This window comes from Phyllobates terribilis, unplaced genomic scaffold (assembly GCF_046119375.1).
Source record: "Phyllobates terribilis strain yellow unplaced genomic scaffold, ASM4611937v1 Scaffold_12__6_contigs__length_324123572, whole genome shotgun sequence".
NCBI lineage: Eukaryota > Metazoa > Chordata > Amphibia > Anura > Dendrobatidae > Phyllobates > Phyllobates terribilis.
In genome coordinates, this window is record NW_027362772.1 from 202,015,368 (window position 1) to 202,031,149 (window position 15,782).

The 15,782-nt window shown below is 43.2% G+C and overlaps 1 protein-coding gene across 1 annotated transcript; it reads left to right on the forward strand.

The window, feature by feature from the left end:
- Positions 1-1,576: 1,576 nt before the first annotated feature.
- Positions 1,577-3,693, forward strand: LOC141173205 (uncharacterized). The gene is made up of 3 exons (XM_073657832.1): positions 1,577-1,724; positions 1,970-2,875; positions 3,152-3,693. Exons 1-3 carry the CDS (start codon positions 1,722-1,724, stop codon positions 3,179-3,181), a joined length of 939 nt encoding a protein of 312 aa, XP_073513933.1. The 5' UTR covers positions 1,577-1,721; the 3' UTR covers positions 3,182-3,693.
- The last annotated feature ends 12,089 nt before the right edge of the window (positions 3,694-15,782 follow it).

Genomic DNA, 15,782 nt, shown 5'->3' on the forward strand with positions numbered 1-15,782 from the left:
CCTCTAATTGCTGCATACACGGAATAACAGTATAGGAGACCCACTTAATAATGGGAAGGACAATTCAAATAGATTTCATCTTCTAGAATATTACCTGTCTTATCTGAAATTTGTTTACGGGTGAGGTATCGCAGTATGGACAGCGTATTACACCGATCCAGCCAGGTATTATTGCCTTACACTGTGTGCTGCTGAAAAAAAATAAAATTAGATTTTATTTCCTATCGATAATGCTGTTAGGTGGTATCATCAGCTAAAGAGTGTTCATTCTGGTTGCATAAATCTCTTCCACAGTCCATAACTTTTTTTTTATTACATCTTTGGCCTTATATACAAGTCATTACCCTGGAAAAAATGCTTGTTTTTTGTATGTTTTATTTTCAGTCCGTAAAACTGGCATAATACTCTATACTCCTGTAGATGTGACATGAAAACCTATATTGTTTAAAACATAGCATTTATTAATAGAATAATTAAAATGTACATAAAAATCACAAAAGAGAAAAGGGAAGAGGCCCACATAACAAAGATCAGTATCGGGGTATAAAAAAATAAATACAGTCAGAAAATTATCCTAAAAGCACCATGTGTTTGGTTATCTTTGACAAACGTTATTGATAACGATATATCACTGTACCACAGAATAAAGCATTATATGGCTCTCATGGACAAAGAGGGAGAGAGTATAAGTCAATAAGGTGCATATGCATAAAGTGCTAAGTGCCTAGTACTCTCACTCTCCACCCCTCTCCAAAAACCTCCAACATAAAGAGCTGTGGTACATATAAAAAGCTTAATGAAGATAGACCAATTGTCATCGATTAACCAGTCACATTAACTATTATTATCATGGTGACATACAGTATATAGAAAAGGTGAAATAAGGATACATGATGTGAATACTGACCTCTGAGTACTGATCGGATCTGACGCGCGTTTCGCCACTGGCTTTGACGAGGATATATTGTGAGACCATTGAGGTAAGTATTTAAAGAAAGCCTGACCAATCCTGGGCATACGTTTAATGAGACAGGTGTAACCGTTTGGGAATGTTTGTTTGGTAAGCAGACACATGGTACCATGCTTATAATGAACCGATCGCGGCATCCACATGCAAGCTGCGTCTAGTCAAAGCGCAGCATCGCATTCGGAGGCAGCGTCGGCGTGCGTGTCACTGTGGAACATCATAATAAAACCTTCAGATAAGGGAGGAAATGTAGTCCTATGGCCACCTAATATGTACGTACAGGAGGCCAGAAAACAATTAGGGGACATAAGCACGTATACAAAACTTACATTCAACCCCCTATCAAAGTACCAGACGGAACTGTTGTTGATCCTCAATAATGCAGAAGCAAAGGGCATTATTACCAAAAAAGAACTGGAGTGTCTATTTAATAAAAACCCACGTATTGCCACGTTCTATCTAATCCCCAAGATACACAAGAATCCCACCAACCCTCCGGGCAGGCCAATAGTCTCGGGCATTGAAAATTTCTGTGAGCCAATATGCAAATTTATTGATCACATTTTACGTCCTTTGGTTCAAACTCTGCCCTCTTATCTTCAGGACACGGCCAATCTGCTCAGGAGGGTTGATGGAATTCATGTGGAGGAGGATGTTCTCATGGTCACCTGCGACGTGGAATCTCTATATACTTCAATCAACCATGACGACAGCCTCAAAGCAACCAGAATTTTTCTATCAATGTCCAATCTAAATGGTGAGTTACAAGATCTCGTTATGCAATTATTGCAGTTTGCACTTAGCCATAACTTTTTCCTTTTTCGTGACTCCTTTTTCCTACAGCTCCGGGGCACAGCTATGGGGGCGGCTTGCGCCCCGTCATATGCTAATTTGTTCCTGGGGCTGTGGGAGAGGGAGATATTCATGACCAATCCCGTCCCGAAAGTAAACCAGATTTTATTTTGGGGAAGATATATTGATGATATCTTCTTCTTATGGCAGGGCCCCAGTGCGGACATTGCATACTTCATCAAGAGCTTGAATCAAAACAACCTAAATATTAAGTTAACCTCTAAAGCAGGAAGACACGGGATGGACTTCCTAGATGTTTTACTGGACATTGATAGTTGTGGTTATATTCAATCAGATGTGTACCGCAAACCTACATCAGCGAATACACTCCTCCATGCCCAGTCATCACATCCAAAAAGCATTATAAAAAGTATACCTACAGGGCAAGCTGCGGATCTGAATATGCGGTTCCAACAGAGGGGCTACAGTGACAGGGACATTCAGTCGGGATATCGCAGGGCGAAATACTCCAAACGAAAGGATTTACTCTATAACCAGGGAAAAAGGGACAACGAGGATATAGTACGTTTCATTTCCACGTTTAATGCTAGAAATGGAGAAATGTGGCAAGCATTGAAAAGATATTGGAAAGTACTACAATTGGATCCAGTCCTCTCCTTGCACCTATCAACGAATCCCGCCATTACATATAGACGCTCAAAAAATTTTAAAGACCACTTAGTCAAAAGCCATCTAGGGGGACCCATCGTTAAAAGAATGTTTGGTTCTAAGGGTCCAAGTTGGGGATGTCGCCCATGCGGTTCCTGTGTGGCGTGTCCAAACATTGATACGACAAAGGTGTTCTCAGATTCCAGTAACACCAAAGAATTTAAGATTGTACACACTATTACATGTACTACGGTGGGAATAATATATTGTGCAAGATGCCCATGCAACAAGTTGTATGTAGGCCTCACAACACGACAACTCCGCCGTAGAGTGAGAGAACACGTTCTGGACATAAAAGCTGCAAGAGAGGTGGAAAACTTTGATGAATTAAAGACACTACCACGTCATTTCAAGAGATTCCACAACAGTGACCCTTCTGGCCTCCAGGTAAGCGGCATCTATAGGGTACATGCAGGTATTCGAGGAGGGAATTGGAAGAAAATCCTAGCACAAAAAGAGGCTAGGTGGATTATTGTACTAAATACACTAGCCCCTCATGGTCTCAATGAGACCAACAGTTATGTTTCATTCCTATAAGAGTGGTGGGTAGGATGTTATTGAGTTAAGTACGGTCATTTATTTTATATTGTGACTTTTATGTGCTTTTAAGTGTTTTTATTGCTGTATAGTTGTTTATCCATTCTCTTTTCGGTTTCTCTTTAGTTATTTCGCCTGACGAATATTCAGCTCTGACCTGTCCTGGGATCATCATCAAACAACCACATTTCAGTTTATTATTTATTTGTACTTATTATTTGGTATTTTTAGCATTTATTATTCATGAATTATTTATGTACCTTGGGGTAACTGTATATATGATCACGGAGTGTAATGCACTGTTGTTATTGTTAGTAGGGGATTTCACTATTTATCTTTTTAATTATATGTGCACTAACTATTACATGTGTTTTTATTTAACTGTTATATTTATGCTATCAATCAACTATTTACATGACACGCTAAGGGCACATTTATTATCTATGGGATCACATGTATATGCGATAGCTCGATATATACAACAATTTTTCAGATTTTTTGTTTTCTTTGATGTCACGAATATTTTTATGTTTTTTGTTATAATAATGCACTGTTTTCCATATTCACTTTGCTAATATTGTCCTCAGTCATATTTAGATTCATTTAAGGATGCGGAACGTACACTTATCTCACGATGTGGGACTTTCCCCTCCTCCTCTCTTTCTTCACGTGCTCATCTTATCTTGCGTTCCACTGTGGAGCGCAGAGTTAACTTCCGGTTTCCGGTGACGTCAGTTCCGCCCCGTTCGTTCCACAGTGACACGCACGCCGACGCTGCCTCCGAATGCGATGCTGCGCTTTGACTAGACGCAGCTCGCATGTGGATGCCGCGATCGGTTCATTATAAGCATGGTACCATGTGTCTGCTCACCAAACAAACATTCTCAAACGGTTACACCTGTCTCATTAAACGTATGCCCAGGATTGGTCAGGCTTTCTTTAAATGCTTACCTCAATGGTCTCACAATATATCCTCGTCAAAGCCAGTGGCGAAACGCACGTCGGATCCGATCAGTACTCAGAGGTCAGTATTCACATCATAGAATCATAGAATGGTAGAGTTGGAAGGGACCTCCTGGGTCATCTGGTCCAACCCCCTGCTCATGTATCCTTATTTCACCTTTTCTATATACTGTATGTCACCATGATAATAATAGTTAATGTGACTGGCTAATCGATGACAATCGGTCTATCTTCATTAAGCTTTTTATATGTACCACAGCTCTTTATGTTGGAGGTTTATGGAGAGGGGTGGAGAGTGAGAGTACTAGGCACTTAGCACTTTATGCATATGCACCTTATTGACTTATACTCTCTCCCCCTTTGTCCATGAGAGCCATATAATGCTTTATTCTGTGGTACAGTGATATATCGTTATCAATAACGTTTGTCAAAGATAACCAAACACATGGTGCTTTTAGGATAATTTTCTGACTGCATTTATTTTTTTATACCCCCGAGACTGATCTTCTTTGTTATGTGGGCCTCTTCCCTTTTCTCTTTTGTGATTTTTATGTAATTTTAATTATTCTATTAATAAATGCTATGTTTTAAACAATATAAGTTTTCATGTCCTATCTATAGGAGTATAGTTTAAATGGCGGACATGTGAACAATGTAAAATTGTATATATTGACAGTATTCTCTTGGCATAATACTCGGACAACATTGTTCACAGATATGCTGTTGGTCAGCGACCAACTGTGAATAGGTTTGAACACACAACTGCCATACTTTAAATGGAGTGTAATATCTGACACGTTCCCAAAAAATTCTGCATTATTACGGCAGTAATATGAGATCAGGTGTGATGACCACGGTTTTAGGCTGTGGCCTTTTAGTATAGTATTGTTCAGTGACCAAGTATGAATAGGTTCAACAACACACAGCTGGCTGACTTTAAATAGAGTATATTTGTCACGCTCCACAAAATGTGTGTATTAATAGGGCAGTAATATGGGATCACATGTGATGATGGAAAATTGTCTCTGCTTCTACAATACAGCAATGTGAATAAAATAAAAAAATGCCTGTATTCTGCTAACAAATGGAGCAGAAAAATGGTGTACTCTGGATTGCTTTTTAAGCTACTAATCAGGAATAAGATAAAAAAAAATTAGCGCTGGCTGCCTAACTCCTGCTATCACCACTGAATATATGCAGCTGGATTAGTCCTCAAAAGGACTGTTCGTTCAGATAGATATGTATCCTGGTGTGGAATACCTATACACTATTACACCGCCAATTCTGTTCCTCACACAGCAGCACCTCTCCCTACTCTGCCTGATTCTGGGGTAGACTGTGATGAGCATGGCGGTGCCAGGTCTTATATAGACCCGATGACGCTATGCGGCCAGCCAATCACTGTAATGCCACAACCAACATGGCTACGGCATTACAGTGAGTGGCAGGCAATCCCTGCATGTTCATCCAGGTCCTCCATATTGCAGACATGTCCCCCATATTGCAGACTTGCCCCCCATCCAGGTCCCCATATTGCAGACATGCCCCCCATCCAGGTCCTCATATTGCAGACATGTCCCCCATATTGCAGACATGTCCCCCATCCTGGTCCCCCATATTGCAGACATGTCCCCCATCCAGGTCCCCCATATTGCAGACATGTCCCCCATCCAGGTCCCCATATTGCAGACATGTCCCCCATCCAGGTCCCCCATATTGCAGACATGTCCCCCATCCAGGTCCCCATATTGCAGACATGTCCCCCATCCAAGTCCCCCATATTGCAGACATGTCCCCCATCCTTGTCCCCCATATTGCAGACATGGTCCCCATATTGCAGACATGCCCCCCATATTGCAGACATGCCCCCCATATTGCAGACATGTCCCCCATATTGCAGACATGGTCCCCATATTGCAGACATGCCCCCCATCCAGGTCCCAATATTGTAAACATGCCCCCCATCCAGGACCCCATATTGCAGACATGCCCCCCATCCAGGTCCTCATATTGCAGACATGTCCCCCATATTGCAGACATGTCCCCCATCCTGGTCCCCCATATTGCAGACATGTCCCCCATCCAGGTCCCCCATATTGCAGACATGTCCCCCATCCAGGTCCCCATATTGCAGACATGTCCCCCATCCAGGTCCCCCATATTGCAGACATGTCCCCCATCCAGGTCCCCATATTGCAGACATGTCCCCCATCCAAGTCCCCCATATTGCAGACATGTCCCCCATCCTTGTCCCCCATATTGCAGACATGGTCCCCATATTGCAGACATGCCCCCCATATTGCAGACATGCCCCCCATATTGCAGACATGTCCCCCATATTGCAGACATGGTCCCCATATTGCAGACATGCCCCCCATCCAGGTCCCAATATTGTAAACATGCCCCCCATCCAGGACCCCATATTGCAGACGTGGTCCCCATATTGCAGACATGTCCCCCATCCAGGTCCCCATATTGCAGACATGCCCCCCATCCAGGTCCCCATATTGCAGACATGCCCCCCATCCAGGTCCGCCATATTGCAGACATGCCCCCCATCCAGGTCTCCCATATTGCAGACATGTCCCCCATCCAGGTCCCCCATATTGCAGACATGTCCCCCATCCAGGTCCCCCATATTGCAGACATGTCCCCCATCCAGATCCCCATATTGCAGACATGTCCCCCATCCAGATCCCCATATTGCAGACATGTTCCCCATATTGCAGACATGCCACCCATCCAGGTCCCCATATTGCAGACACGCCCCCATCCAGGTCCACCATATTGCAGACATGCCCTCCATCCAGGTCCCCATATTGCAGACATGCCCCCATATTGCAGACATGCCCCCATCCAGGTCCCATATTGCAGACATGCCCCCATCCAGGTCCCATATTGCAGACATGCCCCCCATCCAGGTCCCCATATTGCAGACATGCCCCCCATCCAGGTCTCCATATTGCAGACATGCCCCCCATCCAGGTCTCCATATTGCAGACATGCCCCCCATCCAGGTCTCCATATTGCAGACATGCCCCCCATCCAGGTCTCCATATTGCAGACATTCCCCCCATCCAGGTCCCCATATTGCAGACATGTCCCCCATCCAGATCCCCATATTGCAGACATGTCCCCCATCCAGATCCCCATATTGCAGACATGTCCCCCATCTTGGTCCCCATATTGCAGATATGTCCCCCATCCAGGTCCCCCATATTGCAGACATGTCCCCCATATTGCAGACATGGTCCCCATATTGCAGACATGCCCCCCATCCAGGTCCCCATATTGCAGAGATGCCCCCCATCCAGGTCCCCATATTGCAGACATGTCCCCCATCCAGGTCCCCATATTGCAGACATGCTCCCCATCCAGGTCCCCCATATTGCTGACATGCCCCCCATCCAGGTCTCCATATTGCAGACATTCCCCCCATCCAGGTCCCCATATTGCAGACATGTCCCCCATCCAGATCCCCATATTGCAGACATGTCCCCCATCCAGATCCCCATATTGCAGACATGTCCCCCATCTTGGTCCCCATATTGCAGATATGTCCCCCATCCAGGTCCCCCATATTGCAGACATGTCCCCCATATTGCAGACATGGTCCCCATATTGCAGACATGCCCCCCATCCAGGTCCCCATATTGCAGAGATGCCCCCCATCCAGGTCCCCATATTGCAGACATGTCCCCCATCCAGGTCCTCATATTGCAGACATGCTCCCCATCCAGGTCCCCCATATTGCTGACATGTCCCCCATATTGCAGACATGTCCCCCATCCAGGTCCCCCCCTTACTGCGCACAGTGTCGTCACCCCCCCCCCCCCCCCATACTGCGCACAGGTCCCTTGTGCTGTATTTCACATAGACATGACAGAGGAAAAAAAAAAAGATTCTTCTCACCTGTCCTCCGTTCCCTCGGCGTCCTTTCTGCACATGCAGCCCGCAGGCACATAGACCCCGTAACGATCATCAGCAGACATCAGCGCTGTAATGCAGTGTATTGCCGCGCAGAGACCGGCTCTCTGCACAGCAATACCAGTGCCCACTGCTGGCCTATCAGAGGCCAGCAGCTGACATCTGCGTCCCAGCGCAGCGGTGTATGACGTCACTGCCATGCGCAGATGTCAGCTGCTGGCCTCTGATAGGCCGGGGGCTGACACTGGTATTGCTGTGCAGAGAGCCGGTCTCTGCGCGGCAATACACTACACTGCACTACAGCGCTGATGTCCGCTGATGATCGTTACGGGGTCTATGTGCCTGCGGGCCGCATGAAGCAGCTGGAGGGGCCACATACGGCCCGCGGGCTGCGTGTTTTAGGCTGGGTGCCCACGTAGCGTTTTTCAAGCGTTTATGCTGCGGAATTTCCGCAGCGGAAACGCTTGTGAAACGCTAGGTAATCCGCACCCCATGGTCCCCAAGGGGATTCCGCATGTTCTATGCACATGCTGCGGATTTTTCCGCAGCGTTTATGCTGCGTACAAAAATCCGCAGCATGTCATTTAATTTTGCGGAAGCGCAGCGGAACTCCCGCCATTGACTTGCATTGAAACGCATAGAAACCGCGACTGTACATTTGTACAAGCGGCTTCTATGCGTCTCTATGTGCGGATGGTACCCAGTTCTGGAGGAGAGAAGACTCTCATCCAGACCTGGGTACCATTCTACCTGTAAAAGAAGAATAAAATAACAAATAAAGTTTATACTCACCTTTCCGCAGGCTTCTCTCTGAATGCCGGCATCGCTTGAGGACCTGCGGTGACGTCACAGTCATGTGACCGCAGGCCCTTCACCGCTCTGTCTCGCGATATGCCGGCAGCCGGGAACCAGACAGGAACGAGCGCTGCAGCCACGCCGGGGCCTCGGGGGTGAGTATAGCTTTATTTGTTTTAATTTTTACGGTTCACACTGTATAAATCCATGCTGTTTGCATGGATTTATACAGTGTGACCTAGTTGTCAAGCATTTTCCAAGTGATGCTATCGCCTGGAAAGCGCTTGTCAATCTGCATGCGGAAACGCATGTGAATCCACATGTGGATCCGCATGTATTCTGCAGGAAAAACGCATGCACAATCTGCATGCGTTTTTTCTGCCAGGGAGATGCAGAAATGCTGCAGAAATTTTCTGCTTCATTTCTGCATCGTGGGCACATAGCCTGAGACCCCTGATTTACACTATTCATTTTACCATATAAAGTACTGATAATTGGGTGGGGGCATTTTTTCTGGGTGGGGTGGGGACACAAAAAAAGCAACTTTTTATTTCATACAAGTTAAACAGTTTTATGATTGATTGGACATTTATGAATGTGGTGATGCAAATGTTTTTATTAAATTTCTTTATTTTTAACTGGGAAAAAGGGTCAATGAGTCAATTATATTATTTTTAAAAATTTTCCCTTGAACCTGTAAACATTTCATTGGTTGTATTTTATACTGCAATACATACATAGTCTTAATTACGTTCTCGTATAAAGTCTGGCAAAAGCCTAGGCTTCTCAGGAGCACCAACATGACAATGATAGGGTCCTTCAGCAGGTCCCTGGCTGCCATAGGAAGTAGTTTGCTACCCACAATCGTGCTGCGGGGGGTGATGAACGCCATTCAGCATCTGTCCTCTCTGGGGCAGGCTCAAACACTGGGCCTGCTCCATATAGCAACACCCATTCTAATATAATATTGCTACATTGAGAGGAAAGGGATTAAATTAGGCTAGTCATAGATATGTATGTATATGAGAGTGATATTGCAGAAATGACTCGGCGTAACATAGGTGTGAGCCCATAATTGTATCTGAATGTCTATGCCAAGATTGGATTTTTTAAATTAATATAAGTTTTTACACCATATTGAAGGCTGAAAGATATTTTCTGCAACATAGATCCAGATCATGGTAAAAACATTTGACAGAAGCAGACTTTCCTCATCTTAACATAAAAATAAAATAACATTTGGAACCAATAGGATTATTTTTATGTTTGAGCGTTCCATAGCCTCACTGCTTTCACAGTATAGGATCCCCTACTATATTGGTATAGAAACTTTCCTCTAGATATCTAGGATAGCCCCATGTTGTAGTCCTTATTTAAAAATGGAGATCTCCGTACTGACATTTAGTATACTTATACATAATAGGTCACACATTAATTTAGGGTTTTTTGTTTTTTTTTAAAAAACAAACAAAACCCCATTTAAAGGATTTGTAGGGGGGCACAAGTGCATTTTTGTCTACGTGCCATATTTCTCAAACACCCCTGGCAGGAGGACAGGTATGCTATGGAAGATGCTCAAACAAACTTTCTTTCAATTCACTTATTCTGCAAAGTGTTTTTTCTCTTGGTTTTAGCTGCTGTTTTCATGCAAATGTACTGCTCTTTCACACCTTCAGTGCTATCTGTCCTTATCAGTCCTATTCCCCTCACCCATGTACAGCTTACATGCCCTATTTATATTCTTAAAGGGAATCTGTCCCCCCCCTTGGGACTTATCTGACCTCTAATATGGGCACACAGGTGATAGAAATGTGAATCTATACCTGTATATCCCATATTAGAGGTCTGGTTGCTTTGAAATTGCTTTCTATTCAATCCATTTTCTGATGCTTGCGGGCCAGGGGATGGGAAGAAATTCCTGCCTACTTTGTGAATTACAATGTGTTCCCCCTCCCCTGCATGTCACACTGACTCCCCGGCGCCTGCGCACAAGATCCCTGCTGAAAACAACATAGCCGGGAGAAAAAAGTGCGCCTTGTGTTAAAGGTGATGCACAGGATTAGGAAGACGAGACTGCATATCACAGGGCCCTGTGACATGCAGGGGAGGGGGAGAACATTGTAATTCACACAGGAGGCGGGGATTTCTTCCCGTCCCCTGGCCCGCAAGCATAAGAAAACGAATTGAATAAAAAGCAATTTCAAAGCAACCAGACCTCTGATGTGAGGCATACAGGTAGGTATAGATTCACATTTCTATCACCTGTATGCCCATATTAGAGGTCAGATAAGTGCCAGAGGGTAACAGATTCCCTTTAAAACACTGAAAACTATCCTCTCCCACCACACAACGGCAGAAAATGCTCTTGAGTCACTGAATCATCTGCTGCCTCTACTCTCCTACCTGCAAGAGATGTCTACCCTAAACCAACCAAGCCAATTTTTTTCACTTCTGACCACTGTCACTTTATGTGGTAATACCTCTGGAACGCTTCAACAGATCCCAGTGATTCTTAGAATATTTTTTTGAGACATATTGTACTTTATGATAGTGGTAACATTTGTTTTATATGACTTTGTGAAAATATTGGAAATTTGGCCAAAAGTTTGCAATTTTCAAACTTTTAATTTTTATGCCCTTAAACCAGAGAGTTATGTCACACAAAATAGTTAATAAATAACATTTCCCACATGTCTACTTTATATTAGAATCCTTTTTGAAACATAATTTTTTTTAGGAAGTTAGAAGGGTTAAAATTTGAGCAGCACTTTCTAATTTTTCCAACAAAATTTACAAAACCACTTTTTTAGGGACCACATCACAACTGAAGTGACTTTTAGGGGCCTATATGACAGAAAATACTCAAAAGTGACACCATTCTAAAAACTGCACCCCTCAAAGTCCTCAAAACCACATTCAATAAGTTTATTAACCCTTCAGGTGCTTCACAAGAACTGAAGCAATGTGGAAGGAAAAAACTGAACATTTAACTTTTTTTCACAAAAATGTTACTTTAGACCCCAATTTTTTAATTTTTCACAAGGGTAACAGGAGAAAATGTACCCCAAATTTTTTTGTGTAACTTCTCTTGAGCGTGCAGACACCCCATATGTGGGGGACAACTATTGTTTGGGTGCTCGGAAGGGCGAGCGCCATTGACTTTTTGAATGCAGGATTTGCTGGAACAATTATCGGACACCATGTCACGTTTGGAGAGCCTCTGATGTGCCTAAACAGTGGAAACCCCCCACAAGTGACGCCAGTTTGGAAACTAGACCCCTCAAAGAATTTTTCTAGATATTTGGTGAGCACCTTGAACCTCCAGGTGCTTCACAGAAGTTTATAACATTGAGCTGAGAAAATAAAAAATCCAATTTTTCCCACAAAAATGTTATTTTTGCCCCATTTTTTTATTTTCACAAGGGTAACATTCAATTACCATATAATTTGTTGTGCAATTTCTTCTGAGTACACAGATACCTCATATGTGGAGGAAAAATACTTTTGAGGCACAATGCAAAGCTCAGAAGAGAAGAAGCACCTTATTGGAGTTCAGATTTTGCTGTTATGGTTTGCGGGTGCCATGTCACACTGGCAGATCCCCTTAGGTGCCAGAACAGCAGAAATCCCCCATAAGTTACCCGATTTTACAAACGACACCTCTCAATAAATTCATCTAGGGGTGCAGTGAGCATGTTGACACCACATGTGCCTCGCAGAAATTTACACCACTGGGCGGTGAAGAAAGAATAATTACATTTTTAAAGCTAATATGTTGTTTTAGCCCCAAACTTTTAATTTTTATAAGGGCTAATAGAAAAAAATGGAACTCACAGTTATTTATGCAATTTCTCCTCAGTACGCCAACACCCTACATGTAATCAGGAACTACTTTTCAGACATTACAAAGCTCAGAAGAGAAGGAGCCACATATTATAGTGCAGATTTTGGCTTGCGGGTACCATGACCCACTTTGAGAGCCACTGAGGTGCCAGAACAGCAGAACCCCCCATAAGTGACCCCATTTAACAAACTACACTTATCAATGAATTCATTTAGGGGTTCAGTGATCATATTGACACCACAGGTGGGTCACAGAATTTTATACCATTGGGTAGTGAAGAAAAAATAATTACATTTTTACTACAAAAAATTTTTTTTGCCCCAGAATTTACATTTTCACACAGAAAATGGGTAAAAATGGCACCAAAATTTGTCAAAAAAATTCTGCTGAATATGGAAATACCTCATATGTGGCTGCGCAGTTCTGTTTAGCCATACGGCGAGACTCAGAAGGGACGAAGCGCTATTTGCCTCCTAGAGCGCAGATTTTTCGAGAAGTTTGCGGACTCCATATACAGAGCCCATAAGTGCTAGAAGAGCAGAATCCCCTCTCAAGTGACCACATTTTGGAAATTATACACCTTTGGGAATTTATCTTCAAGAGTAGTGCTTATTTTGACTCCATTGGGTGTTTTCCAGAAACAAGCAGCAGTGGATCTGCTATTGTAGTGAACAGTACATTGCAGTGACCAGTATGTTGTAGTGACCAGTACGTTGTAGTGCCTGTACATTGTGCCCAGCTCATGCTTCTGGAAAGATGCACCCGTAAATTAGGCGGTCTCTCATCGCAACAGAAATGCCAAACATATGGATGCTAAATGTGGTTTAGACACACTGGGGCTCAGAAGGGAGGGGGCATTTAGATTTGAGAGTGCAGAATTCACTGGATTTCTTTTGGGGGGCGAGGAGCCATTGTGGTTTTCAAAGCCTTTGTACTACCAGTAACGTGGAAGCCCCAATATTTCTGATAAGAGATGACTGACCTGAGTGGGGCTTTTTTTCTGGATTGATTTGAAGCTTTTGTTGGGAGCATTTTACATAACATTTTGGATCACATTTATCCTGCGCTCTACGCTGAGCACTTACAGTACACACCAAAAGTTTGGACTCACCTTCTCATTTACAGATTTTTCTGTATTTTCATGACTTTGAAAATTGTACTTTCACACTGAAGGCATCAAAACTATTAATTAACACATGTGGAATTATATACTTAACAAAAAAGTTTGAAACAACTGAAAATATGTCTTATATTCTAGGTTCTTCAAAGTAGCCACCTTTTGCTTTGATGACTGCTTTGCACACTCTTGGCATTCTCTTGATGAGCTTCAAGAACTAGTCACCGGAAATGGGCTTCCAACAATCTTGAAGGAGTTCCCAGAGATGCTTAGCACTTGTTGGCCCTTTTACCTTCACTCCCTTTTGTCCAGCTCACCCCAAACCATCTCGATTGGGTTCAGGTCTGGTGTCTTTGTGCGACACAGAAAAAGTGAACGGATGGACTCTACATGCCTGGTTCCCACCGTGATGCATGGAGGAGGAGGTGTGATGGTGTGGGGGTGCTTTGCTGGTGACACTGTTGGGGATTTATTCAAAATTGAAGGCATACTGAACCAGCATGGCTACCACAGCATCTTGCAGGGGCATGCTATTCCATCCGGTTTGCGTTTAGTTGGACCATCATTTATTTTTCAACAGGACAATGACCCCAAACACACCTCCAGGCTATGTAAGGGCTATTTGACCAAGAAGGAGAGTGATGGGGTGCTACGCCAGATGACCTGGCCTCCACAGTCACCAGACCTGGACCCAATCTAGATGGTTTGGGGTGAGCTGGACAAAAGGGAGTGAAGGCAAAAGGGCCAACAAGTGCTAAGCATCTCTGGGAACTCCTTCAAGATTGTTGGAAGACCATTTCCGGTGACTACCTCTTGAAGCTCATCAAGAGAATGGCAAGAGTGTGCAAAGCAGTCATCAAAGCAAAAGGTGGCTACTTTGAAGAACCTAGAATATAAGACATATTTTCAGTTGCTTCACACTTTTTTGTTAAGTATATAATTCCACATGTGTTAATTCATAGTTTTGATGCCTTCAGTGTGAATGTACAATTTTCAAAGTCATGAAAATACAGAAAAATCTTTAAATGAGGTGTGTCCAAACTTTTGGTCTGTACTGTATATCAGGGTTTCCACAGTGATGTGATTCAGATGAAACCACCGAGGAATCCATTCACTGTAATGAGGCAGCAGAGTTACTCTGGACCCGTCTGGCCTCTGTTCAGCGGGTATCTTCTATTCAGAAGTTCACAAAACTGTGGCCGACAGCACTTTTATGCACGCCTTAAAAGATGGACACCGCCGGATCACAGGCCAGATGTCGTCCATAGTGCCTCCATCTGCCTCATTACAGGGAGTCTTCCGCCGTGGTTCCGTCTGAATCACGTATTTCAGAGATTTACACGGCATAGAGCGCAGGATAAATGTGAGCCGAGCCTTACTGCAATCCTTGGTAAGCAGAATGAACAAATCAACAGCAGGAGAAGAATTGGTTTTATTTTTTACGCCGTTCCTTGTGCAGTATAAGTGATTAGACAACTTTATTCTTCAGGTTGGTGCGATTACAGTGATATCAAATTTTTATAGTTTTTTATGTTTGACACACTAAAAGACGCTTTTTTTCGTCATATTTTTCAATATCTCTGCCGACAGAGTCATTGTGTGGTAAAATTGATAAGGCAGCTTTATTTTTTGGGTCAGTACGATTACAGTGATACTACATTTATTTTGTTTTTTTATGTTTTGGCGCTTTTACACAATAAAAACTATTTTATAGAAAAAAAAGAATTATTTTAGCATCGCTTTCTTCTGAGAGCTCTAACTTTTTGATTTTTCGGCTGATGGAACTATATGGCGGCTTGGTTTTTTTGCGGGACATGATGACGTTATCATTGATACCATTTTTGTTTACATTCGTCTTTTTGACCATGTTTTATTCCACTATTTGTTCATCGATATGAAAAAGCATAGTTTTTTGCTTCGATTTTTTTTTTTACGGTGTTCACTGAAGGGATTAGCTTGTAGGATAGTTGTTCTGGACGCGGCGATACCAAATATGTGTACTTGTTTAGTTTATTTAATTTTTTCATAAAAATATTTACTTATAGGTACAATATGCACTCCTCAAAAAAATAAAGGGAACACTCAAATAACACATCCTAGATCTGACTGAA